The 17,633-nt window shown below is 38.6% G+C and overlaps 1 protein-coding gene across 1 annotated transcript in view; it reads right to left on the bottom strand.

The window, feature by feature from the left end:
• Positions 1-14,818, bottom strand: part of SMARCA2 (SWI/SNF related, matrix associated, actin dependent regulator of chromatin, subfamily a, member 2) — a 111,769-nt gene extending 96,951 nt beyond the window's left edge. Inside the window, exons 1-2 of the mRNA XM_009884274.1 lie at positions 14,560-14,818; positions 6,987-7,110 (exon numbers count right to left, since the gene is read on the bottom strand). Coding sequence (XP_009882576.1) covers positions 6,987-7,110; positions 14,560-14,784 — 349 coding nt within the window. The 5' untranslated portion in view covers positions 14,785-14,818. The remainder of the gene's footprint in view (positions 1-6,986; positions 7,111-14,559) is intronic.
• Between the last annotated feature and the right edge of the window lie 2,815 nt (positions 14,819-17,633).

The following is a 17,633-nucleotide window of genomic DNA, read 5'->3' as shown; positions in this document are numbered from 1 at the left end:
GGGGGTTTAGCACTGCATTCACAGAGGCTGAAGACAGTTTCTAACACAATTCAAATTCAGTTAAGTGTAGTAAGATTACAATTTAAACAGCTAAATACGAAGTTGGAGCAATGAATTTTCCTTTCATTTAACCTATTTACATTAAAAGAAAGGTATTAAGATTAAATAGGCACATCATTGTGCGTAAGTTCAAGAAAAGAAAAATAGTCACCAAAAAAGTCAGGAATGTTACCCTTTCTCCAATTTGGTAGCAAGAGTGGAAAGGAGTAATTTTTGAAGAGAAAGATACCAATTCAGACTATTTTTCCCCATTAATTAGTATCAGACTTCTGAAAACCATTCTATCGCAGTATGACTGCAACAAAAATGTGACAATCTGTCTGAGCTAGTAACAGATTCTCTCCGCATGACTAGCATCCCACTAAGCACCAAGAAAAAAAAAATCCAGAATCTAAATAACAAAGTTGCGTACCTTATTTTAGTAATTATTGTTAGTTAAAAAAATGCAAAAATCTCAGAACAGTAACTGCCATTCAAACAGCAAATAGGTGTATATGAGCAAAATTACAAAGTCTTTACAGATTCAGCTTACAAATGCTTCTGATTTGCTCAAAGTCAGTCATCTTGCCTCAAAAAGCATCCGTTAATTATTTCTTAATACAGACTGTAAGAATCATTACTTCCAAAATTCTGTATTGACTTGCTTTTCGTAAGTTCAGTAGTCTTTATTTCAAGATTATTCATTCATAACTGCAGGTTTGATTTACATAAATTATATCTACAACTGCACGTGCAGTTCGCCAGTTTATTTCTTATTTATCACCCACATTTGTAAGCACGTATTTTATAAAAATTCCGCTTTTGTACTTAAAGACGCTCTTTTGCAAGACTACCTTCTTAAAAAGAAGAAAAATCACTAAAAAGACTGCAATTGAAACATTTTAATTAAATCATTTAAATGATTTAATTAAAATAATTAAAAACATTAATAAATAATTAAAACAGTTAAATTAAATCTCATTTGTGACGCATACAGAAGGGCTACTGCCTATGCATTTATCACAACTGTTCTACTCAGAGCTCTAAAGAGCAGCATCATTTTATGAAGACTATCCATCTTCCCATTCTCAAAGAATTAAAAACATTGTTTCCTCCTCTAGCTTACCAGTTCTTAGAATCTTGGAACATGTTTACAGCTTCACAGATTTCTGTCAATAACGGACTATTACAGCTACAACAGTCTACTTAACTTGTCAAAAACAAAACAGACTCTTACATTCTAGACTATCTCCTCCCTTTGGTCTACGGAACAGACGAGAAAGACATACAGTATTGACTTAAATTTGATGTAACACAAAAGCTACCAAATACTTGGGTAATCCTTGTCCCAAAGGTTAATTATCTTCATTAAGTAAGATGCAGATATTCAATACAGTTTGAATTCACCTAATTTAAATTTGCAGGTTCCAAATTTCACTGCACTTTTTTTTTTTTTTTAAGGATCCATCCATTACAAGCCTTTGTACCACCTGGGAATGTGCAGACTGATCAAGTCATTGTTTAATTCTCTCTCACAGAGAATCAAAAAATTGAATTTAACATTCTCCAGGCAAAAAAACCCCAAGTCTTCCAAATTTCAAATCATTCCTTTATCTGTCTGCTAAATAAGGCATAATTTCACAGAACGGCTAAGGTTGGAAGGGACTTCTCAAGATCACCTAGCCCAACCCCCTGCTCAAACACAGTCAGCTACAACAGGCTGTCCAGCAACATGTACAGCTGGGTTTTGACTATCTCCACGGATGGTAACTAGACAACCTCTCTGGGCAACGTACTATACTGTTCAGCCACATTTATAGTAAAAACAAGTTTTCTTATGTCCCAGTAGAATGTCATGTGTTTCAGTTCGTGCCAATTGTCTCCTCTTCTGTCACTGATAATCACTGCAAAGAGTCTGGCTCCCTCTTTGTCACTCTGCCTCATCAGGTATTTCTGAGCCTACACTTTTTTGGGCTATGCAGTTTCAGCTCACTCAGCTTTTCCTTATACAAAAGACGCTTCAAACATTTGATGCTACCTTAAATATGTCTCAATATCTTTCCAAACTGTAGATACGAGAATCATAGAATTGTCTAGGTTGGAAGGGACCTTTAAGATCATTGAGTCCAACCATCAACCTAACACTGCCAAAACCACCACTAAAACATGTGCCTAAGCACCATGTCTACCTGTCTTTTAAATACCTCCAGGGATAGCAACTCCACCACTTCCCTGGGCAGCCTGTTCCAAAGCTTGACAACCCTGTCAACCCAGCACCTCAGCGTCTTTCTTGTACTGAGGGGCCCAAAACTGAACACAGTACTTGAGGTGGGGTCTCACCAGTGCTGAGTACAGGGGAACGATCACTTCCCTAGCCCTGCTCGTCACACTATTTCTGATACAGTCTAGGATGCTATTGGCCTTCTTGGCCACCTGGGCACACTGCCGGCTCATATTCAGCCGTCTGACAACCAACACCCCCAGGTCCTTCTCCACCAGGCAGCTTTCCAGCCATTCCTCCCCAGGCCTGTAGCATTGCATGGGGTTGTTATGACGTAAGTGCAGAACCCGGCACTTGGCCTTGTTGAACCTCATACCATTGGCCTTGGCCTATCAATCCAACCTGTCCAGATCTCTCTGTAGAGCCTTCCTACCCTCAAGCAGACCAACACTCTCGCCCAACTTGGTGTCATCTGCAAACTTACTGAGGGTGCACTCAATCCCCTCATCCAGATCATTGATAAAGATATTAAAGAGAACCAGCCCCAGTACTGAGCCCCGGGGAACACCACTTGTGACTGGCTGCCAACTGGATTTAGCTCCATTCACCACCACTCTCTGGGCCCGGCCATCCAGCCAGTTTTTTACCCAGTACCCCCATCCAAGCCAAGAGCAGCCAGTTTCTCCAGGAGAATGCTGTGGGAAACTGCGTTGAAGGCTTTACTGAAGTCCAATTAAACAACATCCACAGCCTCTCCCTCATCCACTAAGCGGGCCACCTTGTCATAGAATGGAATATAATACTACAATACAGCCGTCAGCTGATTCATTAGAAAAGGTAATATAAACTCCTCAATTAATAAGCCCCTGCTTCTGTATGTAGGTTGTACATTCCATCTCATGGTTGTAAATGCTGAATATAGCAATACACATTTCAGTCCGCCAGAGTAACCAAAACTCTTTTCAGCCTTTCCATTCTGTATGATACAGTCTCATAGCACCTCATAAACTACTTAGCATAGCCAACAGCATTGTATGTCTTGGAGCTAAAACTCACGCTAGAGAAGTAAGTGAACTCTGCTGAGCATCCTGATTAGCCTTTCTAACCAAATTGTTTGTTCTTTACTGCTAAACCTCTGTGTTATCTGCAAATTCTATCAGTGCTGATCTTACACTTTTTTCCAGATCCCTGACAAATACTTTGAACAGCACCGAACCAAAGTGGAGTCCCACAAAACTAACTAGAAAAATCCACAATTGTATGATCATCTTGTATTTACAGTTAATTTTATAATCTGTTATTTAACTAGCTTAATATATTTAATATAGGTTATATTGCTTTCACTTACTGCTATGTTTCTCCTAAATCAGAATGTCACACAGTAACAAGCCAAGCACCTTTTATAACTCTATCAAGCAGGCAAAGTTGTGCCTTTCATTACTACTACTGGCTCTAACGATACATAGAGAACCCCCATACATGGGCCAGGATCCATTTTCCTCATAACTGTACAAACACTGTACTGCACTAAGTACCGTACCACACCTGTCTAAAGCAATTCTGCTTATGGTCTCCACAAAAAGAACAGTAAATTTGTTTGACAAGACTGACTTTATGCCATTCAGAGGGACTTGGGACAAGCTTGATAAGGCGGCCCATGTGAACATCATGAGGTTCAACAAGGCCAAATGCAAGGTTCTGCACATGGGTTAGGGCAACCCCCAGTATCAATGTAGGCTGGTGGATGACGGGATTGACAGCAGCCCTGCCAAGAAGGACTGGGGGGTACTGGCGGATGAAAAGCTGGACGTGAGCTCGCAATATGCGCTCACAGCCCAGAAAGCGAGTTGCATCCTGCACTGCATCAAAAGAATTGTGGCCAGCAGGTCGAAGGAGGTGATTCTGCCCCTCTACTCCACTCTCGTGAGACCCCACCTTAAGTACTGCATCCAGCTCTGTAGTCCCCAACATAAGAAGGACAAGGACCTACTGGAGTGGGTCCAGAGGAGGGCCACAAAAATGATCAGAAGAATAGAACACCTCTCCTATGAGGAAATGCTGAGGAAGTTGGGGTTATTCAGCCTGGAGAAGAGAAGGCTCCAGGGTGACCTTATTGGGGCCTTTCAATACTTAAAGGGAGCTTACAGGAAACACGGGGAGAGATGTTTTTGATAGGGCCTGTAGCAATAGGACAAAGGGCTATAATGAAGGTATAACAAAGACATTTTTCACTATGAGGGTGATGAAATGCTGGAACAGGTTGCCCAGAGAGGTGGTAGATGCCCCATCCCTGGAAACATTCAAGTTCAGGTTGGACAGGGCTCTGAGCAATCTGATCTAGTTGAGTATGTCCCTGCTTATTGCAGCAAGGTTGGACTAGCTGACCTTTAATGGCCCTTTCCAATCCAAACCACACTATGATTCTATGATTTTTCCACAAAACTATTCTCCATGGCCTGTATTAGTAGACAGGGTCATATGAAATTAAAAGACAGACAACGTTCTTTGATTTTACTTAGAACCTGTGCTAGACTAAAACATTTAACTGATACATGGCCATTCGGCTTATCCTTTCAAACTAATGGCAGAAGTTTAAGGACATCCATTCCTTGGGGTTTTGAACTTCTTCAGCTACTTTCCATCAAATGTTTGAAAATAATAACATTAATTAGTGCATATATTTATCTACTTTAGTTTTAGGCCTACAACCAATATGCCATGAAAAAAACAGACCTAAAACTAGCAAGGTGCAGTTTCTATTTGACATGCATATTTTTAAAAATTTACATAACTGCAACAAAAGCTCAACTATCAGACCTCCAAGAATCAACAAAGAAGCGAACCTTATAGTAAGACTTGGTTTCTAACAATGTACCAAATGCAACTGAAGACTTTGTCACGATTAGAAGATTTACCATGCGTCTCTCCATGGGTTGTCAGGGAACTTATACTGTTCTCTCCCCATGAGTGTGGGCATGGGTAAGCTCACTCTTTTTTACCACATTGCCTATTTCCACAAAACTTGTAGAAACACAACTGTCTTACAGGACTCTAATCCCGCGGTAAATCAGACAAAATATCCAATAGGTTGAAAGGCTATTAGGAAACCTGTTTTTTTATATTCAATATGTACACTAATAGGGAGAAAGTACAAGATTAGCAGATGCGACTTTCCCCAGCATGTATCAGAATAGCCTCAAGTGCCATCACCATTTTTTGTGAAAAGATAATTGTGTAAGAAGTAAAAAAGGAGACGTAGAGGCAAGGAAAGCTAAAAACAATCCTCGATAATGTCAAGTATAGTATTTAAAATATTAGAACGGGAGTGAGGGGTGTGTTAACCACTTCTTTAAAAAGCCTGCTTACATTAGAACTCCAGTATTCTCTGTTTACCTTGCAACAGTTGCTGACATACACGAAAAAGAGAGCAGGGATCTGTAGTTTTTAGTCTGCCACAACTGCTACTAATACAATCATCTTCTTGCAGAGCAACACAACCTGGAGGTCTGATCTCAGCCAGCACAGGAAAGAAGAAAATAACTCAGAGCAACGTGTATTTGAAGCATTTTAATCTTCTTGTTTTTAAGCACATTATATTTGAATTGGACCCATCTTCATCGTCAGACTAAATGCTCTGTTCATTTTAAGAAACAAGTTCATTACAAGCAAAAGAGTGTCTCTGAATGCAAAGCCAGGTAAAATGCTGCTCTCAGCTGATCATGCTTGCACCTCACTGAAATCAGTGGAAAAGTTTTAACTGATGGACAGTTTGTCCCTGCAAAGTCAGTTCTATTTTACTTAACTGATATTGAAAGCTGTAATGGAACAACAGTACTTTCTAATGCTACAGGTCCCAGACAGCGATTCAGCTGACAAATTACAGACTAGGGTTTCAGTCACAGACCACTGAAAAGTCACAACACAGTTCAGGCTGAGTCATTCTGCTGATCTGTATTTGTTTTCTCCTTCCAGCTTTTCTCTTATCCTATGTAATAAACATGTAAATACATCAAACAGGAACCATGTCTTAATAGATTTGTATAGAGTGTGTCAAACCAGGACCCTGATTTCAGTTGGGATTCTTTAGGTGTTGCTGTAATGTGCAATATACAAAGGCTTAACTGCTGAACTAATTAATACTAGCAGGTGTTACCAGCTAAATCTCCAACATACTGAGCTGCTTATAGAACACATATCCTCTTACACTGCAAACTAAAGGACACAAAGAAGGCACGTAGCAACGTGGTAAAAAGAATTTCTATTTTCTGGCCTAAAAAGAATTTGAAAATTACTTCAATCAGCCCTTGACCAAACATTATAGATATTAAAGAAGGTTTCTCCAGGTTTGCTTGGGTTCTTACCTCTTATCATTCCTTCACCATGGGATTAAACTAAATCATATTCTAACACATCTACATTTACAAGAGCCACCTAAGATAGAAAGAACTAGGTGGAGTTATTTTAGAGATGTGAACTGAAATCTGTAACAGACTTAGCCCAATTACTTGCCCCAGCCACAGACTTGCACCTTAGTTTTTTTCTAATACATGACTGATGGACACTCCAGAAAGCAAAGGTAGTCCGTTATTCACCTTGCCCTGTGGTATCAGTTCAGCCTTCCCAAACAAAACTGAAAGGAAATACTTGGAAATCTGTTACATATAACTACTGACTCTGTGGAACACACGGCCCTCAAAATCATACAGCATGCACAGTATGGATAAACCTTGGCTATGCTGGTCCATTGGACTCTGAGGTGGGCCCATTCCAGGGTGAGGAGGTCGCATACTCTTCATGGAGCCACAATGAACATCTTCAACCATTCCTTTTTCGTGCAAGCCATCAATAGACTGTGAAAACAAAGTAAGTATTTATATTATGACAGTATATAAATCCACTATAAAAATCCAAAGAACTTTAACTCAAAATCTAAACACACACATAAAGTATAAAAACTTCTCTTAGCAGTCATTCAAGATAAATACAATAGGAAACTTTACCCATGGAATCACGTATCTGGGCAAGCACAGAGCACCATTAGACTGCTTGTTCCCTCTGTTTCCTTTTTGCTTTTTTTTTTTTTTTAATCCTTATGAACTGTTTCACCATGCCAGGGGAGAAAACTGTCCAAATGCAAACACATGAACCGTATGGGCCTCATATTACAAAGCAGTGTAACACACACCAACTTATGAAAGTACAGCCTGTGGTTTGGCTCGAGTTATTTTTAGCCCAAACTTTGCCCTTTCAGTCACTGCTCTACTGGAATGACCCAAACACTGTTTCTCTTCAAAAACAAAGATGACATTGCAGGAGGTAACCTGTTCTTTGCAGGCAAAAACAGGGATAGGCAGTCAAAGCAAGGGAAGACATAGTTCTACTCAAATACTTGTGCTCCCTAGAGTTCCTGTCACCTCGTTCACTCCTCAGAAACTACAGTTCCCATGGTACTTGAAATACAAAACAGGGCCAAGTGCCTTCTTCAGGGAGTGAAAAGAAAACAACTTGGGGTCAGAAAAACATGCTGAAGGCATGCAAGGCACTGGAAAAGGCTACATTATAGAAACTGAAGCACTCTGCATGTATAAACAAGGCAAAACTAACACCAGAAGCAAGATGTCTTAAGAAAACTAAAAAGTTTTACCTGAAAGAAAAAATTACATCAGGTCCCTAACTAGGGAAGAGATTATCCTCATTAACTTCTAACTCAGAGGTCTGCAAGGTTTTGTATTAGGAAGGAACTGGCATCACTTATCTTTCCTCTACAGAAATATGTAGCTCTGCCCCTCTCTGTTAACACATGCACACACGCACACTACTGTTCTTGCAAATCCTACACTGAATGGAGACCTTGCAGTCTGTTTTATCTAAATGCACATCTATTTCTTGAGAATTCTTTTTAAAAAGAGTTAAGAAAACTTACTCCAGTGGAAAACACAGGCAGTTAACAAAAAGAGTGTGCAAGAAGCCAAATCAAGTCACAGAAATACTGTCACATTTCCTCTTTTCAAGCGATTTGTTGCACATGAATCAATGTAAGCAGAACTAAACATAGGTCATCCTTTCTACAAAGAAAAAATAATTCTAAATTTTAATTAGTAAATTCTTCATATAAATTGTCCACTTTCCATTGCAATAATCATATTTGATTGAAAGTATCTTTATACACATGGGGTTTTTTTGTTTGTTTACCAGCAGTTTTTAAGGATTTCACTATCATTTTTCCTATCAGAAACAACAGGTTAAAAGGAAAAAAGTTATGGAAAAGTGGAAGTAAAATGGATTTTTTTTATGTTTCATCAAATCATTGTCATGGCAGTATAAAAACATTTGTGAAAAGAATCTGTATCAGAAAAATATCCGTTACTTGAGAAGATATTTTTGATTACAAGAACTTGGGATATGGAGTAGAAATATAGATAAATGACTGACACATTAAAAATAGTTTCACTGTGCTAACCGAGTAAATCCCAACACCCTCTTCTGAGGCATGAAGATCCCTCCCTGTCCCTTTGCCCCTACTTACAAAGACAACCAAGGCAGAAGAGAACGCTCAGTTCACATTCTGCCCACAGGAGCTGAATACTACAGAAACCGAAACCTGTAAAGCCGGATCCATTCCTATTTCATCATGGTATGTGTTGAGGACTCAATCTTTAAGGCTGCCAAATGGAGGAGGAGACTGTGTAGGAAACTGGATCTGATTTCCAGGACAGACAACTCTAGCTGTACACATCTGCGGTGTGACTGCAGGGATGGGTGTCACTGCACTAATGGGTGGCAACTGTGAAACCTCTGTGAATGCAGGCAGCTTGGAAGGGGCTAAGATGGGACACAGCACGCATACCCAGGGCATCAGAAGTACCAATCTATAAAGGTGGTGAAAGGAGCTGGCATTAGCGGAGAGCAGCAGTAAAGAGGAAAACAAATATGTGGCCTTTCAAAAAAAGTGAATTAAAAAAAAATGAGACAGGAGCAGAAAGGCAAAGAAGAAAAAATAAAAGAAAACATGAACTGAAGGAAAGAACTGATCAGAAGAAGAGTTTTTTGTAAGATAAGTATTCCAAAAAAAACCCCACACCTGTATCAAACTGAAAGGTTTCAAATCTAATGGAAGGGAGCCTAAATATCGCAAGAAAGGCGTTTGCTTCTATATGTTTGGAGAAGTTATGCTCTGAAAAAACTGAAAGTGAAATTCTTTAGAAATGGATTAGGAAAGGCAGACCTCATTAATCAGATTTTACTTGCAAAGCCCCAAAAGATAAAGATGGCATAAAATTCTTTGAAGATGAAATTAGTTTTAATATCACAGTACTGCTAATTTATTCAGAGACTTTTATTTCCAAGAATACTTTTCATCTAAAAGTACTTCTACTGTCTATGGAAAAACCCTATAAAATAGGGGAGACAATTCAGCAGAGAACTACAAGAACTCAAAAATAGTTCTTTTTCATAACTTCTTTGAATCCCCGTGTAGTTATAGAGTTAGACAGTAACTTTAAATCTACGTAATAGGTTAAAAATTGCAGAAATGATCCTACACACAATGCAATTTCTGTAAATTTTTCAGTCCTGTATAAATTATTAAAGATATCTTCTACAATGACATTGTTGGCATGAGAAATCTAACTACCAAGCACTACTACCACATTAGGTTACTTTTTCTTTTATTCTTTTAATATGACAGAACAGAAGAGAAAATGGAAGTTGAAACATATTCACCTTTGAGTACACATTACTATCTTCATTGATCTCCGTAAGTAAGAACAAGCACTGAACAGGCCAGATACATAAACAGTGCTTCCAGAAAACACAATGAGGGATAAGTTTCAACCATATGCAAGCCCACACCTACAGACTTGGCAGACTTACAGACTTTACATAATGCCTAATGTATAAGGAATATTTTGCCTACATTGCTTTTACTCTGAATTTAGTAACTAAGGTCTACTCACAGACAGCACTGTATCACAGTTTCACCTATTTTCAGGTAAACCCTCAGCTTATGGTGTTTTGTTTTGTTTCCTTCCCTTCTTAAAAAAAAAAAAACACAACAAAGAAAACACCTGCCTTGAAGTCAGAGGCTAAAATTGAGTATAGAACCAGATTTCTTCTAGACCATGCAACCTCTATACCAACAAAAATTATATAGACCAAACAGCAATGCGTTGTCACATAACTGCACAGCATAATTGAACACATCAGTGATGGACCACCAGACTGACTGTGGTTGTCGCTGCAGTAGGGACTTGGCCAACATTCCTATTATTCTCTTAGAAATAACTAAAAACACCATTTTACACAAGGTCTCTGCTGATTTCTCAAGGTTGACAACAGTACTTTTGTTCTTTTTTCACTAATGTAAACACATGCAGCAAAAATAATGCAGGAAACATGCTTGCTGCATAAAAAGGTGTTACTTCCAGGACTCTGAAAAAAATTTAAGATTCTCAGAATGCCTAATGTGCACAGACCTGTTAGCAAACAATATTTGAAACAGGGAACCATTCGCCTTCTGTTTTAATGGAACATCTGAGTGAACAAGTAATATATTTAGTAAAAAGTACTGTTTTTGTAGGAAAAGATTTTTTTCTCTCACTCACTTTTTCTCTCACTCACCGAGAACAGTAATATTGCCCATGACATCATAATAATTTTTCCACAGGCAGTAATCATTTAGAGTACACCCTATTACAAATTCACAAAAGAAATTATTATGCATCAGGTTACAATTAAATGGAAAAGAAAATAAACCAAGAGTTCACAGTACTCTTCCCATCCCTCAAGTGAGAACCATGCAAATTAAATAGATATACTGTTGTCATAACTAAGAGTTAAGCAGTTAAAATCACGTGGCCCAGCTGATGCATAAGACATACCGAAGGCTGTATTAGTTCAGACTAAAACGACCTAACCCTACGCTCTGCCTCCAGACGAGCTCATATGTGGATACTAAGGAAAAGTAAGATTAGGGCAACCATGTAACAATGCTTTCCTTTAATATCTTCCCAGTATTTTCACCCCATGAGACTCTGAGACTGTTACGGTTTGTCCATTTAGCAGTACCCCATGACAGACTTCTAAGTATTTTTCCTTAAATGTAGCTGTCTTGCATCCAAGATATACTTCAGTAAAACTTGGAACTGTAAGTATTGCCCTTAGACTAGCAATTTCATTGATAGTCTAAAGATTACTTAAGAAAGTAGGAAGAAAGATAGCTAATTTATTGTTTCTGTCAAAACTGTGTTATGTAAATCAATAATAAAATTTCCTGTGGAAGGGTTTCCGGGTTACCACATACTTTAGGAATTATGATTTATTAATATCAATTTGTATCCATCAGTGTTTTCTCTAATGTTGGATATTTTGGAATTTTTTTAATTTTTATGCATTATATTATTCTTTGTAAGTTAGTCAAACATCTAGCACACAATGAAGGTGTTTCACTACCTAGTTTGCGAATTTTAAATGAAGCACCACATCCCATTGTATACTTGGTATGTGTAGCCCACAAGCAATTGCATAACTGGGACACTTCTTGTGCCATCTCTCACTTTTACTGCATTTCATTAGGAAAAAAATATGTGTATGTTACATCATTACTTGAAAGTCAAACTACTTTACACAACACTAAGCAGAAAGAAAAAGTTTACTTGGACAAATGGCAGGTGGCTGACCAGTTTTTTAACTACATGGAACAACACTGAAGTAGTATTTGCAAAATAGTCTAGAGGCACCCTTCCACAGCATTTGTTAAACAGAACCTACCCTCAGTTGTCACAATACACTATTTCTGGGGATACACAGGAGAACAGACCAGAAAACTGATCGAGACTGAAAAAATAACCAAGATTATTTTTTTTTCACCTGGATCAGTTATAAAACCATAGAATTGTCTAGGTTGGAAGGGACCTTAAAGATCACCAAGTCCAACCATCAACCTAACATTGCCAAAACCACTACTAAACCATGTCCCTAAACCAGACCCATTTTCTAGCTTAGTAACACATACACAAAGGCATGCTGGAACTTCATAGAACTTCACAGAATCACAGAATGGTAGGTGTTGGAAGGATCCTTTAGGACCATCTAGTCAAACCACCTCTGCCAAAGCAGGCTCACACAGAGCAGGCTGGACAGGAATGCATGCAGGTGGGTTTTCAGTATCTCCAGAGAAGGAGACTCCACGACCACTCTGGGCAACCTGTTCAAGTGCTCTGTCACCCTTCAGGTAAAGAAGTTTCTCCTTGTGTTCAGCCAGAATCTCCCGTGTTTCAGTTTGTGCCCATTGCTCCTTGTTCTGTCACTGAGCACCACTGAAAAGAGTCTGTCCCCATCCTCTTCACACTCGCCCTGTAGATATTTATAAGCATGGATGAGATCCCCTCTCAGTCTTCTCTTCTCCAGGCTAAACAGACCTAAGTCTCTCAGCCTTTCCTCATAAGAGAGGTGCTCCAGTCCCTTGACCATCTTTGTAACCATCTGCTGAACTCTCTCCAGCAGTTCCCTGTCTTTCTTGAACTGGGGAGCCGAGAACTGGAGACAGTGACATGACAATCTAGACATCAGCAAGGCTGCTGCTACTAAAATAAAGACTTGTGAAATTACAGCCTGTGTGCCATTATCAGAATCAAGGCACAGAAAAGAGAAAGTAATTTTACTACAACTACACTGACTGGTCGTTGTTGAATGAGATATCCAGACTTTTCATGTTCTTGGTGCACGTTTCAAAACATTTCAATGCCACCTCAATGGGAGAATTTTTACTCTGGCTCACAGAACTTCCAAGATGCTTCTAAAGTCTCTGAAAAAACTTTGTGTGGTGACATTTGTTGTTTTGTTTCTAATGATAATATAGCGTAGTGTCTGAAGAACACACAAGGTGAAACAAGATATAGCAGTTAAAAACATGATGTATGGAGAATTCAACCATTCTTATGGAAGATACCTGGTGCCACCCCCTTCTTCTGCAGCTACAGAATCTCTTAAAAACAGAAGGAAATGAGAGCACTGAGGGATGCAAAAACCCTGGTTGTGTATGAAGTCTGGGGCATTCACACGAGTAATGCAAGCCTGGGCTGTAACTAACCTCACAAACAAGGAAACGCCAATTGCAAATGTCTAACCTGGCTAATAGGTAAATACATGCTTCAAGTTTCAAATGCAAAAGTTTTAGTTACTGAATGTACTGACCTCTCAGAAATTACAACAGTTCAGTACAAACGGTCAGCCGGATCATGACCTCCTTCACTTCAGCTGTCTTTGTGCTACTAGAAATTTTAATGATGCAGTTCTTCACTCAAAAGATGGTGGTGTCATGTACCTACTGACTTAACACTGTTTTAACGAATGAGACTGACCCATATGTGAAAATGGCAACATGAAAAAGTTGCCAATTCATGAGAAAATTAAAATATATTACTTGAAAACTAAATTTTTATTGTATTCTTTTTTGTATGTGCATATAAGAATTCCATGTTGAATCAACAACAGTTACCAAAACAGTATCTTGGCTCTGTAACCTGTCACTGCATATTTCTGAGAGTAGAACATCAGTGAAATTGAAATTATCTTAAGTTCTAAATCTCTGGTACATAATCAAATAAAAATGACAATACATAAAGAGACTGTTCTCATAAAGGAAACTCCACATGAGCAAATATTTCCTTAAAGCAAAAGACATTAATGATAGTCTAAGCACACGTGTCATTTTAAGTGTATGACAACAACCACTGAAGTCCAATAATTTGTATGTTCTACATTACATAGTTTTAAATTCCTTAGTAAGATGGAGCCTTTATAAAATAACTTGGAAACCGTTTTTTTCATCAACATGGAAGAGCAAACAAATTCTTAAGCACAAGCCCGCTAAGAGTTAAAAATAGTAGTTTTTTTAAAAAATCCACACAAAACTAAAAACCACCCCAGAAAACAGAAGATATGTCCAAACAGACAAGAAGAAAAAGAGTAAAGGAAAAAGAAAGGTAGTTAGCATGATCTATCATAAGGTTTTAACACTATAATTCAAGTCTTTTTCCCTAGTAATGCCTATCTTCCTGAAAAGTACAGTTTACAAATGAAGACTGGCAAACTCCTAACCCTACAGTTCAAAGTATTCTCCTAAGAACAAGGAAACTATGCTTAATCTGACATATGCTTCATCTTTAGTAATAAAGACAGAAGTGGGAGGGTAGCTGCAGTTTTGCAGATGTGTGCAACAGCAGTTACGCAGGTCTAAATCTTTTAATCAGTGGAAAGAGCTCTAGGAAAAAAAAGGTTCACTTGTAATAAACTATTACCTTATGCATTTGATGCATGCCTTCCTGTGGATAATCAGTAGGCCCCATTGTCGGCATTGGATGTGGGACACTGGGTGGACCAGGACTTGGCCCCATCATGCTGTGAACGGAGCCAGGAGATGGCCCTGGTCCTGGGCTAGGTCCTAGAATCGGTCCAGGTGAAGGTCCTGGTCCAGGGGAAGGACCAGGATGAGGCATGGCGCCAGGGTCTGTAGGCGTGGACATCTATTTTCTCTCTCCTTTTCAATTAGCAGAATAGGTCTAATAAAACAAAACAAAACACAAACAAAACCAGAATTTCTATGTGACTTTAGGGGCATTGAAAAAATGTAATAAATGTCATTACACACACGCACGCACGTACACATGCAAGCTGTCATCAGCAGAAAATACTTAAATGATCCTTTAAGATGATCCTTTAAGTTGCACATCAGTTTGACCATCCTTCTAAAAGCCCACTAGAAAAATAAGGATTCTGATAGTCAAGTCAAATTCTGGATGTTTGTGTTACTCACAGAACAAAGCAACTGGTATCCTATGAGAAACATCTACCAGAGACAATGGTAGTTCAACTGACTTGTAATCATCAGATGTATCACTACTAAAGGCAGGGAAGACAGCTGGGCACCTCTGTAACATCTGCACACTTTATGAACATGTGTTCAAAAATCTCTTCCTAAACAGATGTGACCGCACTGAAATTGGTACTTACAAAATTCACGGTAATGCAGCAAAACAAGTATTAACAGGATTATTAAGACTATTTTCCGACTTTTTTAGAAAAAGTTAGGTATTAATGTAGGACCTCTCTGGTTATCTATGTACGCAACCACCATATCAAATGAAACAGACAACAGAAAAAAGATTACTACCTTGGACTGCAGAGTTATAATTCACTTGAGGGGTTCTGCTGCTGTCACAAACCAGAAGAGTACCGCTCAAGTGGCTTATAGAACAGTAAGTGCCCCAAGAACAAATGACAGGCTTTTACAGGCTTGAAAACCAACTATTACTATATTTTTATTTCTGTGTCGTTAGTAGAACAAATTGATGCAGGCTAGAGGCTTGAAACATTCTTCAGTTTTCCGAGAACTTTTATCATTCTTCTTCAGTTTTACGAGAACTTTTATTAATGTTTAATATTGGGAACTTTTTGTTTACTAATGTCAAAGTATTGTAACGCAGCGACACGGATACTATACTTTTACAAAACCGATAGTTAGCTGCTGCCAACGAGATCAGTCATGTTTCTTGGTATTCCCCACTCCCAACAGCCACATTTTCATGTGCTTGATCACACAGCGATCTCATTATTCGAGCAGTTAAGCCAGCAGAGAAGTAGCCCTACATTAAAAAAAAAAAACAAAACAAACAAACAAAAAACCCCACCAAACCATCTAGTGATTCAGGTTACTGAACTGACATTCTGAAAGAACAGATGAGTCTCAGTGCCAGCAAGCAGCACCACCACTTTCAGCAGTAGCTGATCATTAGATGGGGTCAGCCTGTTCCCTTTATTTAATTTGGGTGTAATTTTATCATAAGGTTACCTGCCCATGATTACTTAGCCCATAATAACAAAGCCAGTACAATGAAAAATTAGTCTTATTAAAAAGCATTCTAATTTGGTACATTAGAAGGTAATTACAATGTAACGGTACGTTACAAGGCCTAAGACAACTCCCTGCCCCAGCCTCTCTCCTTACAGAATTTATCACAGGAGAGTGTTCCACCTTCTACATCTGGGTATCACTATCCATAGTTAGCAGTAATTACTTTCTAACATGAGTAAGTGGTGTAACCCTATTATGACGCTGCTCATACAAAGCCACGCTGTAATACTGTGAACACCCTGGCTCATAGTCAAATTAAGAAACAGACAGTCAAGAAAAACAAAGTACCCTCCCCAAAGTTCCCATCAAAGCAGAAAGGAGGCCCATCTGCAAGACGTCACAAAAAGAAGTGGACTGGTGCTTACTGCTAGCAATCAGGGAGTTCAGAGCTTAGAGAACCAACCTTTTATTTCCATTTAGGACCAAGAGTATTTACTTACCAGAACACACACACAAGATAAAATGCCAAGACCATTTTCACTTATTTAACCCCAATTACCTCATCATTCTGTCAAGACCAAAACTGGCTTAATAGCTTTTGCTTATAAACTCCTTTTTGTTATAACAGCTACTACTCTCTTCTGACTAAAGGCAACAAATTAGAACAATGCTTAACTTATTAGTCCCCCACAACCCCATGACATTACCACAAAAGGAGTCAAGTTATCAAATGTTCACAACTGCATATACCATGCCATCGCTTCCTGTAAGAGGCCTACAGTTTGGCTGTATGAAGGACAACAGACATTTCCATACAACAAAGAGTTTTTATATGTGTCAATCATTATGTTACAAAATATAACACTGACACTTTCGCAGCTGACTCTCTCTGCACATTATAAGCCAAATTCAGTCCATTTAACTAGGCAATACAGAAAAATTTATACTGAACCACAATGCAATCAGTTACAGAACTACTATCAGTATAAAGAATCCTAAAATATCCTATTTCACAAAAGACTTCTAGCTACACCTATACTTTAAAATGGGTAACAAAATCTCCCCCTCTATTCACCTCTATTTCAAATTCAACTTCTAGTTCTCATAAAAATTAACTGGCTCCAGTCTCAGCTCCACTAGCTACACTGCCATTTACATATAGATTAAACGTGTCCTGTGTGCAAATTCGGTAAATTTAATTTTTTTTAATAAGCTAGCAGGTACCCAACCTGCGAGAAACAGTAACTATGAGAGGGGAATGTTGCACCCTTTACACCACATCAAGCCCTTTCATTATCTTTCTTTAAGAGCAGATAAACTCACCCAATCTTACATAATTGTGAATTGTCTTAGAACAAATTTGTATTCAGAGATTTTTGTATGTCAAAGAACATACTTCGGGGGGGGAGGAGGGGGAAGTAACTTGTAAGATCTATATCAGGGGAATATAAAATCTTGGAAAATACTACCTGAATGCAAGTAATAAATCCTGTCCAAAGATATCCATGGACATAAAGGGAC

Source organism: Charadrius vociferus, unplaced genomic scaffold (genome assembly GCF_000708025.1).
Source record: "Charadrius vociferus isolate BGI_N301 unplaced genomic scaffold, ASM70802v2 scaffold183, whole genome shotgun sequence".
NCBI lineage: Eukaryota > Metazoa > Chordata > Aves > Charadriiformes > Charadriidae > Charadrius > Charadrius vociferus.
This window is presented reverse-complemented; position numbering and strand designations above follow the sequence as displayed.